General features: G+C 45.8%; 1 protein-coding gene across 2 annotated transcripts in view; it reads left to right on the forward strand.

Annotated features, from left to right (window-relative positions):
• The window catches only part of WWC1 (WW and C2 domain containing 1), a 66,137-nt gene continuing 51,916 nt past the window's right edge, over positions 1-14,221 (forward strand). For both annotated transcript variants that reach the window (XM_088522617.1, XM_088522618.1), the window contains exon 1: positions 1-171. In XM_088522617.1, the coding sequence (XP_088378743.1) occupies positions 53-171 (119 nt within the window). In that variant the 5' untranslated portion in view covers positions 1-52. The remainder of the gene's footprint in view (positions 172-14,221) is intronic.

A 14,221-nucleotide genomic window follows, 5' to 3' on the forward strand; every position in this document is an offset into this window, starting at 1 on the left:
CCCGCCGCCCGGCGCGGAGCGGAGCGCGGCGCTGCATGGGGCGCCGGGCACGATGCCGCGGAAGGAGCTGCCGCTGCCGGCGGGCTGGGAGGCGGCGCGGGACTACGACGGCAAGGTCTATTACATCGACCACGGCAGCCGCACCACCAGCTGGGTCGACCCTCGCGACAGGTGAGCGCGCGCGGGGCCGGGACGGGGGTGCCAGCGGTTCCGTGCGGAAGGAGCGGGGGGACGAGGCGGTTTGCGGGGGACGAGCCGCGAGGTGACGCGCGGGCGGCGCCGCGCTCTGCGGCTCGGCGACCTTGGCGAGCGCCGCGGCGCCGGGGCGGCCCCGCGGGGGGCCAGGCCGGTCCTGCCGCCGCCCGCGCCTCCCTCGGCCAAGCGCCCCGGTTCGGCTCCTCGCGAGCGGCGCTGCGCCCGCGAGCTCCGGCCTCGGTGCGGCCCCGAACCCCCTCCCACTGCTACCTCCGCGCCGCACGGAGACCCCGCTGTTGTCGGGCGGCGATTCCTGGGGCTGTTCCCAGCGTCCCGGCCCGCGTGGGTGTCGGGCGCGGTGCCGTGGGTGCGAAGGGACCTCTCTGCTGTCTGGTTTTAGGAGGCTTCACGGAGTGTTCTAGGAAGAGCCCGTGCGGGTCCTGTGTGCAACTGGAATAGCCCGAGGGAGCCTGGGGCTCCTTTAAAGGTTTCCCTTTGAGTCATGTGGCTGCAGAGATGCTCATAGCGTTTATTTTGAGTTTGTTTTTGCTCAAGAACTTGATAAAAGTGAATAAAAGCATTAGTTAGGCATGTTCTCATAATGTCTTTATTTGGTTAAAGTTGAGCAAGATATCTTTTAGGGCTAATAAAGGCTTGTAAAAGTTTTGATCTGACCTTGGTTAGTAATTTAAAGATGATATGGGCAACTAAGTGGATGCCTTGTTTATGTATGTGCACTGAGTATCACAAAAACATGGAGTGCTTGTCCCTGTCAAGCATGTTCAGGCATATGCTGATAAGTTGTATTGCATGACGTATTCGTTGTACACTTAGAAATACACGTGGCCTGACAAGGCTTGCACCTGACTCATCTTCTATGGGCGCTACCAAGAACAGAAGTTGAATTAACGTTGTGTCCTATTCCTTTCTCCACAATTCTCTAAAAATTTGCCTAGTTTGGAGGAAAGTGCCTGCCCCACCTGAGAACCACTCAAATGATGTTTTCCCAGCACCTGGGAGACCCTCCTGCTTGTAGCAGTTCAAGTCCTGCTTTGCCATATTGCGGAAAATAGGCTCTTTAATTACCACTGTGCATGAAAAACAGTTGATAAGGGTTTTCTGAGCAGCTCCAATCATGCTCAATGGAATGCTGTCCACATTTATGCACTAGTCACTGGACTTCTGTAGTATATTTTCAATTTTTTTCTAGGCTTAGCCTTTTGCAGATGTGTCCAAGACTGCTGCAAGCGGGAGGTTGGTTTGTGTAATTGCTACATTGCTTTACTCATGCATATCTCCTATCTGAGAGAAAGCAATGGATGTGGCTTCTTTCCACATCTCTTCTACATTAGGAGATGTGGCTGTAAAACTACAAGTTTCAAGAGAGTGGAAGAAAGTTTTTTTTTTTTTTTAAAAAAAAAAAAACACAAACTTCTTGCATGGGGTTGCTGGGAGTACTGCAGTGATGGCACCTGGTGCTGTCTGCTCCATGAGCGGCACCTGGTACATGGAGGTGGGAGGCACAGGTATGAAAGCTTCCCTAAATCTTTCAATTTCCTTTAATTTAGTGGAAGTAAGCATGAGCTGGGATACAGTGTGGCTTCAAGGCATAGGTTTGTACCCTTGTCTTTGTGACAATGCTGGGGCAGACACTGCATTAACAGGGGTTTAATTACTAAAGTGCTGTTGGAGACGGGTCTGGGATGGATGCATCTGCTAGAAGGGGGCCTGTGTTGGAGCAAGGGTAGGTAGCAGGGCACTGCTGGAACAGGTCGTTTCTGGTTGATCTCATTTAGTTCAGGGTAGCTTATACTTGCATGCTTGCTTTAAATATTATATGCTTGCTGACAGCTTTTCATGTTGTCATGAAAAGTGTGTTAGAAGAGCTTGTTTCTTAAGTTTTATGAGTTAGCAGTGAAAGATGCTTGTGTGCTTGACAGAATGAGTGCAAGGAAATGATATGCTACAAGAAACCTTTCCTCACAAGTGAATTTCAGAGGTCTGGATGCTTCTCCAAGTACTAAATTAGCAAGAAGGAGGAAACCTGTTCTCCTCAAGGGGCATTTCAGATGAAGGATGAGGGTGGGATTGCCCCTGGGCTGGTGCTGGACCCTGTGAAATTGGGTGGTGGAGCGGGTGGTTTTGCAGCCCTGCGTAACCCCCTGTAGCAGTTGTGCTGCCGCCGTGCCGGGTGACATGTCCTAGCGACATGTCCCTGCTCTGCCACGTGGACCGGAGTGGAACTCGCACTCCGCAAGCCGTGGTTGAAGCAGTTGCGGGTTGGAGTGTTTTCACTGCATGCACTGTGAAGCAGATTGCAAGGCAGTCCTGAGAAGCAGGTGGAATTTGGAGTATTTTGGGCAGCCTTCAGAGGGTAAAGGTTAATTTTTGCATCTTAACCATTACTATACCCATATTAGAATGTAGGAGAAAAGAGTAAAAGTATACTGTGAAGAGTAATTTGGGGTTAGGAAGCTGTAAGTCAGCTCTAGTGACCTAGTATGCTTAACAAAAACACTTGACTGCTATTTTTTGTGTGCTTTTTTTCCTTATAAAAAGAAGCTTGAATAACTGGCTCTGTTTTAAAGCCCTCGTTAGCTATTTCAGGACTTGCATGCAGTCTAATGGGACACCAAACCTAATTGAATAGGAAAAGAAGTTTGTCATTCTTGCTTTTAGAAGCAAACATGGCATTTCAGAGTCATGCACCAGTAGGTACCATTTGGTATAACATACTATGTGTCACGGCTGCTTTCTTAACACAGGGAATATATCTGCATTATAAGCTGCCTTCCTGATTACCAAATAAATGAGTGGTGTCTCAGAAATATGTTAGCGCCAGCTGGTATCTGTGCTTAAAAATAGCTGTGAAACAAGAATTGCATCAATAGAAAAGTGGTCCAAATGAGATATGTTTTGCACAAACATGGAAATTTGGGGTACATGTTCCAAAGGGTGTGATGTTCTTAGGTTCCTTAGCATGAAGCAACTGGATGTACACTTCCATACTTCCTTAGCTTGGCGTGTTTAGTGGATCCTTTCCCTCTCCCTATTTTGGATAAGGATAGGAATTTGTTGGTTGGTTAGTTATTTTTTCTTGCTTTTTCCTCCTTAAGCTGCAGCTTTCTAACTGCAGTTTGGGTTTGGCCTGATAACCTGTTCTCTGGAATAGTGGGCTAAGCAGTACAAGCATTTTTCCTACTTTTTTGTGGATTTTTACAGGGTGAATTGATGCTGGCTGGACCTGTATTTGGAACGAGAATTGGAGCTGAAATCATTCAGATCTCTTTAATTATGAAAACCAACCTTGTGTTTCTTCTCTAAGACTCACAAGCCAAGCCCTTTGTTAGAGCCGATGATCCCTTTGGGGACTGCAGCAGCTTTCCCAGACAGTTCTTCTCTTGCTGTATTGTGTGAGCTTTCTTTGCACTAGGAAGCATAGCTGGAAAGAATGGGAATGATACCTATAGAGCATCACTGCTGAGGCTGCGGGGCACTTAAGTGTGTGTATACCGAGAGAGAAGGTGGGCATTGACTTGAGAGTAACTGAAAGGATTCTTATTTACTTATGGAGCATGGAGAAAAAATGCAAATATGTGTTCAGCTTGGCAGGCTTTTAATGTATGTTGGGAAATTCTGGCTAAATAATTATCCAAATCCTTTTTGAAGAAACCCTTATAAATTATAGTGTTTAGAAAATTCACCTTACTGCTCTGGCAAGGTCAGCCTGCTTGTGGTAATGAAGATTTAGCTTTAACTTCTCAAAGAAGAGCTCTTCATCCCCTGCTTCTTCATCCCCTATCCCCTCTTTTTTTTTTTTTTTTTTTTTTTAAAGTTACATGCGTAGATAATTGGCTGAGCAAACAACAGGCAAAACTGTTCCCAATAGAATAATAATTGCTTTTCACTGCCACTCATCCAGTCAAGTGACATCTGGAATGCTCTTGGGTTATTCACAGGAGGTTTAATGTGTAGCAGGAGGATGTAAAGAAGCCAAGTGCTACAGCTGGCTGTGTCCTCCAGGTTTTTCCTCGCTTGTGGATGCGTTCAGTTGCTTGCTTTGACGTTGTCTGTTTATCCTAGTGCTTATGGCTTCTACTCCACAGTAACATAAATATCCAGCACATTTTAGAAATAGATAAATTGCTCTGCCAATCTTAGAGAGGTGCTGTGGGGATTAATTAGTTCTGATAAAGTGCTCTCCGGCTGACGTGTCAAGCTGATGGTTCAGGACTAATGGTATTGTTCAGTGAGACTGTTTAGTTCTCAGAAATATCTAATCACCGTTTTAGAAGAATTCACTCTGGAGAAAAGCTTTATTGATTTCAAGTAAGCAATAAATGGTATCAATCTGCAAGAGGCAATCGTTCATATTTGTTCTTTGCGGAGTAGAGATGTATGGTTGTTAGATAACTGTTTTGGATTAAAATTTTAAGTGAAACCTGTTGCTTAAATGCCCCTGCAATGACTTGAGACACAGAAATACACAGTGCTAGCCTTGTGCACAGAGCAAGGGAGGCCAAGCAAGGGCTGGCTGCTGTTTTTTCCTTCCTGGCACAGCCAGAGCAGCAGTGCCCAAATAACCTGGGTGCTACAGTGTGGGGTGCTCAGACTTTTCACAGTCTGAATGTCTGAAAGGTTAATTGAGGATGCTGTTGTGAGCTGCTTATCCAAATTGCTTCCAAGAGGATGAGGGGAGATGATGATTGAATGTGTTTAATTCAATCACCTTTGCCGCAGTGTGCAAATTGCATGGCCTGTGTCCTGTGAAGTGTCTCAGGGCTTGGTGGCCTCTCTGGGCTGCTGCTGTGGCAGTTGCTCATTCTGATCCAGGCCTCCAGAGAAGCTCCTGTGGTCTTTGGGAGGCTGCATATCCAATGCTCCGCTGGCCAAGGAGCTCACTTGAGCGCGTGAGGAGGAGACACGTGAGTACGTGGATGGGAACAGCGAAGCAGGAACCCAGGAATGAGGTAGCTGTCGGCTTAAGCTGCTGAGAGCTGGACAGTTAGGTGAGAGTGGCTTCCTCATTGCCGGTGGCGTAATGTGCTGGAGTATTTCATGAAGAGCTGTGGCTGCAGCCTCGGCTTGTCTTGGTGCCGGCCTTTACCTCGGGGCAGGTCTGCAGCCTCTCTGTCCTGCTTGCGCCACAGAGCATCGTGCCTGATGCCTCACCTCGAGGTGCTTGGCCTGAGGCTACATATGTGCGTGTGTTTCTGCATCCTGTGTCATTGCTTTGTCCCATGATCTGGCCGTGCTCCTTGAACAGAGCACAGGGCCTGTGCTGAGCAGTGTGAGGCTGCTCTAGTTGTTAAAAGTGATTAAAGTCACAGTGCTTTTCAGACTGGCCTTTGCTGTTAGGACCCAGCCTTTGCTCAGAACGGTGCCACTCTTCCTGGACACCTGCTACAGCTTTACCTCTGTGCTTGCTGCTTAGGATGGCAAGTCCGGGGGACTTGGCTAGTCTGGGACCTGCTGTTCTGAATATACCTGAATTCTTCCTGACCTATAATATAAATACATCACTTATGTTTTCAGAATGTATGGTTGTCATTCCCCTATTTTGGTTCAGGTATGAACTGACTGCTTAATTTTGCTGGTCTATGTGCTTCTCAACTTGTGTTCATTTTCTTCTAATTTGCAATGTTCTGTGTTAGAATGATGTTCCTTTGGTGCTCTTTTGAAGTGGAGCATCTCCCTCTGGTTCCTGTTCTCCTTCTCCAAAGCCTAATAAACTGAATTCCTGTGGAAGAGTAATCTGTGAAGCTGGGCCAGAATGTGATACTTGATATGCTTAATAGTAATAGAAAAACTACTGTTAGAGCTCTAAGTCTTGACCTTTTGGCAGGTAGCTTTGCAGATCATGCTCTCCTATGTCAGTGCTACTCTGCTATGCTGTGAATACAGAGTAGTCCTCAAGACCAGAATGTCTCTAGGTGTTCAGTGGTGGTTGCCTGTGGACAAGGAGTCACAGCATTCTTGTCATCACTGTCACATTTGCAGCCTGATCTTTCTGGTCTCCACAGTGTGAGTCCTTGGCACCCCTGTGCTATACATGGATTGCTTTTATCCAGCAGCCACTCCAGGGGTTCAGTACTGGTGAATGTGCCTTTCAGGAGCACAGGCTGTGGTGATGATGTTACTCAAAGCTGCATTGTTAAGGTGATGTTTATTTTAATCAGTAAGCATGTTAAGGTGTTTAGGAACAGTTTCTGTCAGTATGGCTGTTTGTTGGCTGCTATATTGCTGGACTTTGGAAGCTTGGTTTCCTCCATAGTCTCTGTCTCTTCCTCCACTGCTTGCTCCCTGTGGCCTTGGTTCCTGCTACCCTGTCTCACAGTGAAGAGACTGCAGTAAAGAGGTGGAGTGTCCCAGTGTCACCTTTTGGTGCCAGCTATTTACTGCATGAAGCAAGGTTGTTCTTCATCACCTCATTTAGGGATGGCATCCAACCTGAGGAGGTATCTGGAGAGGTGTGTTTTGTTGTGCTGCCCTTTCAACTTCTGTGCTTTTCCATCTTGGCTCCTCTTTCTGGCACTGCACCTGGGTGTTGCTGAAAAGCAGCTGCAGCTCGTGTGCTCCACAGCCAGCTGCTTAGCTGCTTGTGTCGTGGTGGTGTGCTGGGGGGGGGGGGCTAAGGTGGTCTGTAACTCTGAATAAAGACATGTGGTCTATTAGTTATTTAAAGGTAGCCTAGCACTGCTAATTTCTCATGCCACTGGCTCCTGAGTGCTGGGGCTGAGTGCTGAGTTCTTCCTTTTTATGGCACTTCTCTTTTTGGGAAAAGAATGTAGAGGGGGAAAGGGAGGAATATGTTTGTCTAGGAAATGTGACCTGGTTGTTTGCAGAAAGGTGGCGTGAGGAAGCTCAGCTTGCAAACGAAGTGCTCTCAAGCAAGTCCTCCGCTGAGGCTCACTTTTTGCAGGGCCCTTGTAAATGCTGCTCTTGTCCCTGAAGCAAGAGGGGTGTTGCGTTGCCTCATATTTTATCCTGTTTGTCTGGTAGTCTGTAGCTGCAGCTTCATACCCCTTCCTGTGATATGCCAGATTTCCTAGGCACCATCTCCTGCTTTGCATGGTAATTCAGGTATGTTGTCTTCAATGCCTTAGATGAACTGATGGTCCTGCTTTTAGTATGGTCAATGGTCTCTGCCTTAAGGTGGCTGTTGGAGTTCTTCCTTCCCAAGGCTTCTCTCCCTCTTCCTATATTAGAGGAAGACATGACCACAGCTGACCATCCTGCAGATTACAACCTGGTGTAGACATGTGAACAGGCAGTGATTACCTGGCAGTGGGATCTAGTCTTAGATGAGACCACAATCAGTCATACTAGCTATTCTGTGGCTGCTACTGTGAATCCTTGGGAAAGGAGGGCATTTGCTACAGGTGAGTCTTGTTGAGGGTTTTGCTGTGCAGTAACACAAATGAAAACTATTGGTTGCATTTTGCACCTACAATGGTTCTCTTTGGAAGCCTGTGACACTTGTTTCTGATTGCTCTATGTTGGTAAGTGTTTTTTCACACTCGGAGTTAGTACGTGACTTTGAAGAACTCAGTGTTGATGAGTCCACAGAATAGTTTTTCCATTAAATAACTCAAATTACATCACTTGAACAAAAATCTTTCAAGACATGTTTGCTTCCCAGTTACTTTTCCAGAATAGTTAAGCAGATGTGTGGCAACACCTGTGTATGACAATAGTAATGCATCTTGTTGAGTATATTGCCAAAGACAGACTGAAATGTTATTTTAATCCTGTTGTTTCTTGTCCAAAGATGTCTGAGAGGTATAGAAATAATGGAGTTGCATCAGCATGAGTTAAGGGTTTTGCAGTCGGAGTATTAATAGACACGTATGTGGGATTTACTTCATCTTAGAATTTTTGCAGTCGAAGGCAAGATAATGAAGTGTGATTTCATGCCTTTCTCTTGCTCTCTGTTTAGAGTGCTCAGTTATTTATTCGTCAGTGCTGCTTGTTTCTTCCTTTTCCCACACACGGTGTCTAACACTGTTTCATGACTTGGGTGACCATGCTTAAAGGCTGCTTAAAGCCTTCCATGAAGTAAGCCTTTTACCTTAAGGATACTTACAAAGTTACATTAATACAAGAAATATACTGTAGATAATAGACTCTACTGTTGCAACTTTATTTAAGCACCTTCCTAAACAGAAAGGGGGAGGAATTGAAGGTTAAAATCTGTTTCTATACATGTAGAAGTTAATGGTGAAGCAATGCATTCATAAATTTACAATAGGATTTATGTCATGGTAAGAAGTGCTATATGCATATTAATGTATGGCTTGCAAATCCTTTAGCAGTTAAAGACTTCAGACTCTCTAGAATTAGATGTCCTTGTTGTTGCAATGAGATGTCTGAAGGCTTTTCCAGTAAAGGGAAAGACCAGATGATGTAATAGATCTATTGCTCTATTTTTTTCACTTGATTTAAAGGCTCTTTTGCTATGTTCTGCATATTATTTTATTGGGATAATCTGCAAGACTTGAACAAAATGTTAAACAGAGACTTGCAAAAAAGAACCGATTGTGAGGCTTAACAATCCAAGTAAAGTAAATAAATACACTTGGCAGCTTTTTGGCTTGTCTTTATGTTCAGCTCCTGTGCTCATGAACAGAACAAAAATACTGCTGCAGAGTAGCTGTTTACTGTGTTGTGAGTTGTTCTCACCAGGGCTTGCTCAGTGACAAGGTAGACCATCTGATGCCAGTGTGACTTGCCTTTCCCTTCAGTCATCAGGCTAAATGATGCTTGGCAACTGGACTGAAGAAAGTCCTGCTGAAAAAAAACAAGTGTAGCATAGGCCTGCAATACCTGTGATGAGGTGACATGAGGTTTCCATTTCTCCTGTAATGTAGATCTTTGCTCCGTGGTGTGCACAGAGGTCAGGCACACTTGGAGTCTTAAACTGCTCCTCTGCTGTCACTGCGCCGTACCTGGTGTCCTCAAAGTGCATCTGTGAGCCTTGTCTTGTCCTGTGTACAGCTCATCACTTCGGTCACACAGCTGACTTCTGTGCAGCTAGTGTAGGACCTCCTGGATTTTTGTGATGACAAATGTAACACTTTAGGAACCGACTGTAGCAGTATAGAAGCATCTTTTGAATTTAAGTTTTCCCCAGTTTTTACAATTGGACCTGAGTATGACTGAAATTTTCTTTGCACTATGAGAAAGCTTCTGTTTAGTCTTCAATTTAGAACAACAATGTTGCTTACTGGGGTTGTCCTCAGTATTCCTGATGGCTCATTCCCAAATTTTCCTTTGGTACATGCACTGTTTCCTTTACTCTACTGTTTTACTTTGGGCAGAATATGAAAGCCTCTGTGCTGGAAGAGGAAAGCCAGTAAAGTTCTCACATTCTCTTTCCTTGTTGAGGTAAGTCCCTTTCTGAAACTTGCTATGAAGAACTCGATTGTGTTGTGTGGCTTAGCTTTCTTGCTTCTGTTTTGCAACAACCTGTTTCAGACATGGCTTGATTCAGCTGAACAAGGAAACAGGGCAAGGCAGTGAATTCACTAAGGACTTTAGTTGTTTTTCTGATTTGCACAGATGTAACAAGTGTTCTTTAAGTCCTGCTTAATTATTTACTGATTCAGTCATAGGAAGGTCCTAGGTTCCTTGTTGTTGCCTCGTGTTGTAATAATGTGGCAGGGGTTATGTGTCTTCTGGGACTTGGGGCTGTGCTGTACAATGTCGTTCTTGATTTGAAATAGCACTTTTAGGTAACTACAGAAAGTTGTTGCTTTCACAATAAGCAATGGGAGTTGATTTTTCCATGTCAGATCATCAGTGTGTCCACGCTGGTGGCTGGTCGAATAGGGAGACAAAATTGAAGCGCTCTCTGCTTACAGAGGATGTATCACTTTTTGGTTCTGTAGGAAGGACAGAATTGAGGTGGATAAACTTATCTCTTCTGAGACTGAGCCCTTAGTGGGTCCTTCTGGGCCTTGCAGGGCAGCTGCTTTGGCCCATTGGGAGCCTGGGTGCAGTTCGGGGGAGTGGCTGATGTGCGAGATGAAAATGTTTGTTTACTGTGAGACTGTGAGCTGGCTGAAATGACTTTTTATTGTATGTTAGTGCTGAATAATAGATGGGATGAATTCACTAACGAAGCTGTTTGTTTTTCTTTAAGTGAGCACTGCTGAGTGCTCATGACATCTGTGTGCTTTGTTGGGCCAAGTTGTGGACTTATTGTCTGCATAGCTCTGGGTAAAGGTAGGGGCCCGGCAGGATGTGAGTTTGATTCCCCTCCATTTTAATAACCAGAAGCCATTGACTCTGGTTACAATATTGTAACTACTTGGGTACTCGTTAGAGGAAAAGCTAAAAAGCATTGCCATGGTTGTGGCTGTAGCACTTCATTAATCCTGCCCTAGGGTCCCTTGTGCTGTTGGCTCTGGCGTTGGGCTGGAGGGCTGAGCACGAGCCCTGTTCCCAGCACTGGAGCAGGCTGGCTGGCCTGAGCTTACTGCCCTGGCAGGTGCTCCAACTTGTGCACGTCTGCATCCTCTGTGGGCTCGCTGGCTCTTGGGGAACCTGCCCTCCTCTTCTGTGCTCTGTTTCTGTTAGTTGAAACATCCCAAGGCCTGTGTGGATGTGCAGCAGTGACCTGGTAAACGTGTAGCCTTCCTGTGAAGCACCAGAAGTAGGAAGACTTGTGGTAGTCAGCGCTGTTGCTGTGGACTTGTCTGGCAGTGGAGCGGTGAGCGGGGGGTCAGTAAGGCAGCAGTGTCGCTTGCTGTTCGCCTTTCAAACCAGGCAGCTTAAATATCAAAGGTTGCTGCATTCTTAATGCTGTGCTGTGGGCTGTAATTCCATCTGCCCCAAGTCCTCGGCGAAGGTGACACCTCAAAGAGTGTTTATTCATCTCCGGATGTTGCCTCTGTCTTCTGTGTGCCTGGCTGCAGGGCACCGTTTTGGCTGCGTATTGGCTTTCGGAGAGACTCGGTGTGTGGTTACGGGGGGGCGGGGGGAGGCTGCAGAAACAGTCCTCAACTTTGCTCTGAAATGCTGTCCTCAATATAAGATGACATTGAAATTATTTCCCTTTCATTCTTCTCCAGCCCTGCAGTTTCTGAAGTGTTCCGTGCATCAGTAGAGGCCTCTGCTACAGTGTTGGTTTGGCAGTTAGTGAAAGGACGTGGACTCAAGGACGTGATTGCCGGGAGGGAGGAGTGTACGGAGACCTGCAGTATGGGCTGTGTTTTTAATAGTTCTGCAGATTCATTGCTGGTCTTGGAGCTGGGTAGCAAGCTGCTACCCTGCATTGGTCTGGGTTATTTTGAAAGCACTGGACAAGTGCAGCAGGATTATTTCCTTGGCCAGGTTGTTCCAAACTGGCTTTGCTAGACCCATTGTACCAGTTTGACTACTGGTGAGGTTTATTTAGCTGAGCTGCTAGTAGATCAGTACTGAGAATTCTGCATTGATAATATTCATCAGCAGTTGGGTTGTAATCAACATAATTGATGCAGTAAAGCTCTGTTTGGAGTGGGGTGGGAAAAAAAATGGAGTGGTTAAGTCAAATTCTAGCTGAGTATTCCCCCTTGAGTGACTTAAACCTCTGAACTCCCAGCATGGTTTGCTGAGAGGCGCAATGTAGGAGCCATTAAAGGCAACTTTGCCTTCAAGAGAAAAAGGAAAATGAGCAGCTCCCCTATTTTAGGTAGTGTGCCTGGGGCAGCAGTTAGAGGTGTGTGCCCAGAGCCTTGGGAAGTTCTGAGCAAGTAACAGCTGGGACTGGATCACCCAACCTGGAATTTGCATAATTCCTGGTATGATACACTTGGACTGGTAAGCATGTTGTGAGAGTAATGAGAAACCAGTGGGCTGTTGGACACCACACTGGCTGTGATGGGCATGAGATATGTTCAGCAGAGTCCCTCATGGAAGGGGTATGTCCCCTGCCAGGTCGGTAGCATCCTCAGAAGATGCCTCAGCACTGGCCCCTCTGTGCCTGTTTTATTTTACTGTGCCGGGGCTTGTGCAAGTGATTTTTCTTTGCTAAATAACACTTATAATGGGTCTTTACTTACCTTCGTTTGCCTTTTCTCTTTGGGCAGTTGTAAGGGCTATGGAAACTGGTGCTTAAAAATAATTAATTTGCAAGATCTTGGAACAAAATGGTATTTATCTGTAAAAAAATAATAAAAAAAGGCTTTCTTCATTTCGATGGGTATGAGAAGAGGCAATGCAACTGAGCAATTGGGAAGGATGTATTTTCTAATAATATCAATTATGCAGGACTTGAATTTAGGTCATGGTTTGCAGTGCAGGAGAGGGACAACTCTGAAGTATCCTGTTTTGTGGAATATTCTTCTCTAAATTTCAACCAAGGTTCTGGTTGCACTACCTGGAGGTGAGTAGGATGTACCTGCATCAAGGCAGAGGTCTGGCTTGGAATCTCTGCTACCATCTCCCTTGGCATGAGGACAACTCCTGGTGGAGGAGTTAGCTTGGAAATCCAGAGGTGGCGATTTAAACAGCCCAAGTAGTCAGAAGTTTGATGTGAAAAAAGTGGGTGTGTGAAGGAGTTGTTCATAGCATTTGAGTTGTTAATGAATTTGGTCCCTAAGTATGTTTTTTTGTTGTTGTTGGTTTTTTTTTTTTTTTTTTTTTTTTTTTTTTTTTGAGTAGTGCATCCTCCTCCTCTTTTCCTCCTGGAAGAATACAGTGTGCTTCAAGCATTAGTCCTTGTGGCTTAGTTTCTTGCAGGGCAAAATATCCCCATCAGGAGCATAAATGTGTTGTGCTTTAAAACACTTGCAGACTCTGGAGTTTCATCTGCCTGGTTGGTCTACAAGAAGAGCTTAATTTGCGAGGAAAATATTGAGATACCATTTTCATTTCCTAGGTAGGCCCCCTGCATTATTTGAGAGTAAGAAAAAAAGGAAATAGGAGACAATACAGCTCTTCATTATAGATGAGCAGCTGCTGAGGCCTGATATGGCATGAAGATGTGAGTTCCCTTCGTAAGTTAGTATTAGTAGAGCCGAGAGATCTATATGAGATGTTAAGAGCTTATTTTGACCTGCTCATATCTTCCAACATAACTAAAGACTTAGTCTGATCCTGTGCATCTGCTGCTTGACTTGCAGGGAAGCGAGATATATATGTCAAAGTGGATACATTATGGCCTGAGTCACTAAATTCCTAAATAATATTAAAAATATATCTTTTAATGCCCTATGCATCAAGTGCATAAAATCCTTCAAATTTAAAGTTCTCTTTAAAGAATTATGAGCTTAAATGTCAATGCCCAGGAGGTACAAATGGGCAAGGGTGCTGTTGAGAACATCCCTGTGTAAGTATAGCCTGAGGTGTAGCATGTGATCCCTTAGGATTGCTGTAGCCTGGAATGCTGCTATGGGGATAAACCCAACTGAATTAAAGAGGTGGAGCTTGTTTGCTGATAAAGCCACATATTTGGAGATCTAGAAATATGAAGCAAAATCAGCAGAAGCTGCTCTTATAAAAGCAGGAGATGCCAGGACCAGCATGTGATGTGCGGCAGGCGGAGGGGCTGCTGAGAGGTTTTAGGTGGAAGGGACCGATGCTTGTTGGGGAGCGCGGGTCCTGCTGCAGTGCCCAGCACGGCCAGGTCTCCTGTCCTCCCACCTCTGTGCTTTGTGCTCCTTTTTAGTAACCCTGGCAGTTTGTGCTCAATGAGAACAAGTTGGAAAAGGAGGGCATGTGTGAACTGCTAATTTGGGCTCTACTCTGGCACTGTTTGGGTTGTTGGTGCAGGCTTAAGCGTGAAGACAGTTTTTAACAATCCAAGTTCGGTAGTGAGTTCAGTGGGAGCTACATGAGGTACTTCCAAATGGAGACCAACTCAAGGACGGGACGCAGCAGCATCTCGGAGGCTGGTGTGCCACGGCATTATCCGCCTGCTAAATAGCTCGGCCGAGGATCTCCATCTGGCAGGCGCTCCGCCGCGCTGCCTAGCAGCCCAGGAGTGGCTGCTGCCATAGGAACGGAGGATTCCCGGTATGCCGGCGAGCCCGGAGGCCCT

This window comes from Tinamus guttatus, unplaced genomic scaffold, assembly GCF_059628265.1.
Source record: "Tinamus guttatus ecotype Peru unplaced genomic scaffold, ASM5962826v1 Tinamus_guttatus_pri_ptg000155l, whole genome shotgun sequence".
NCBI classification, from domain to species: domain Eukaryota; kingdom Metazoa; phylum Chordata; class Aves; order Tinamiformes; family Tinamidae; genus Tinamus; species Tinamus guttatus.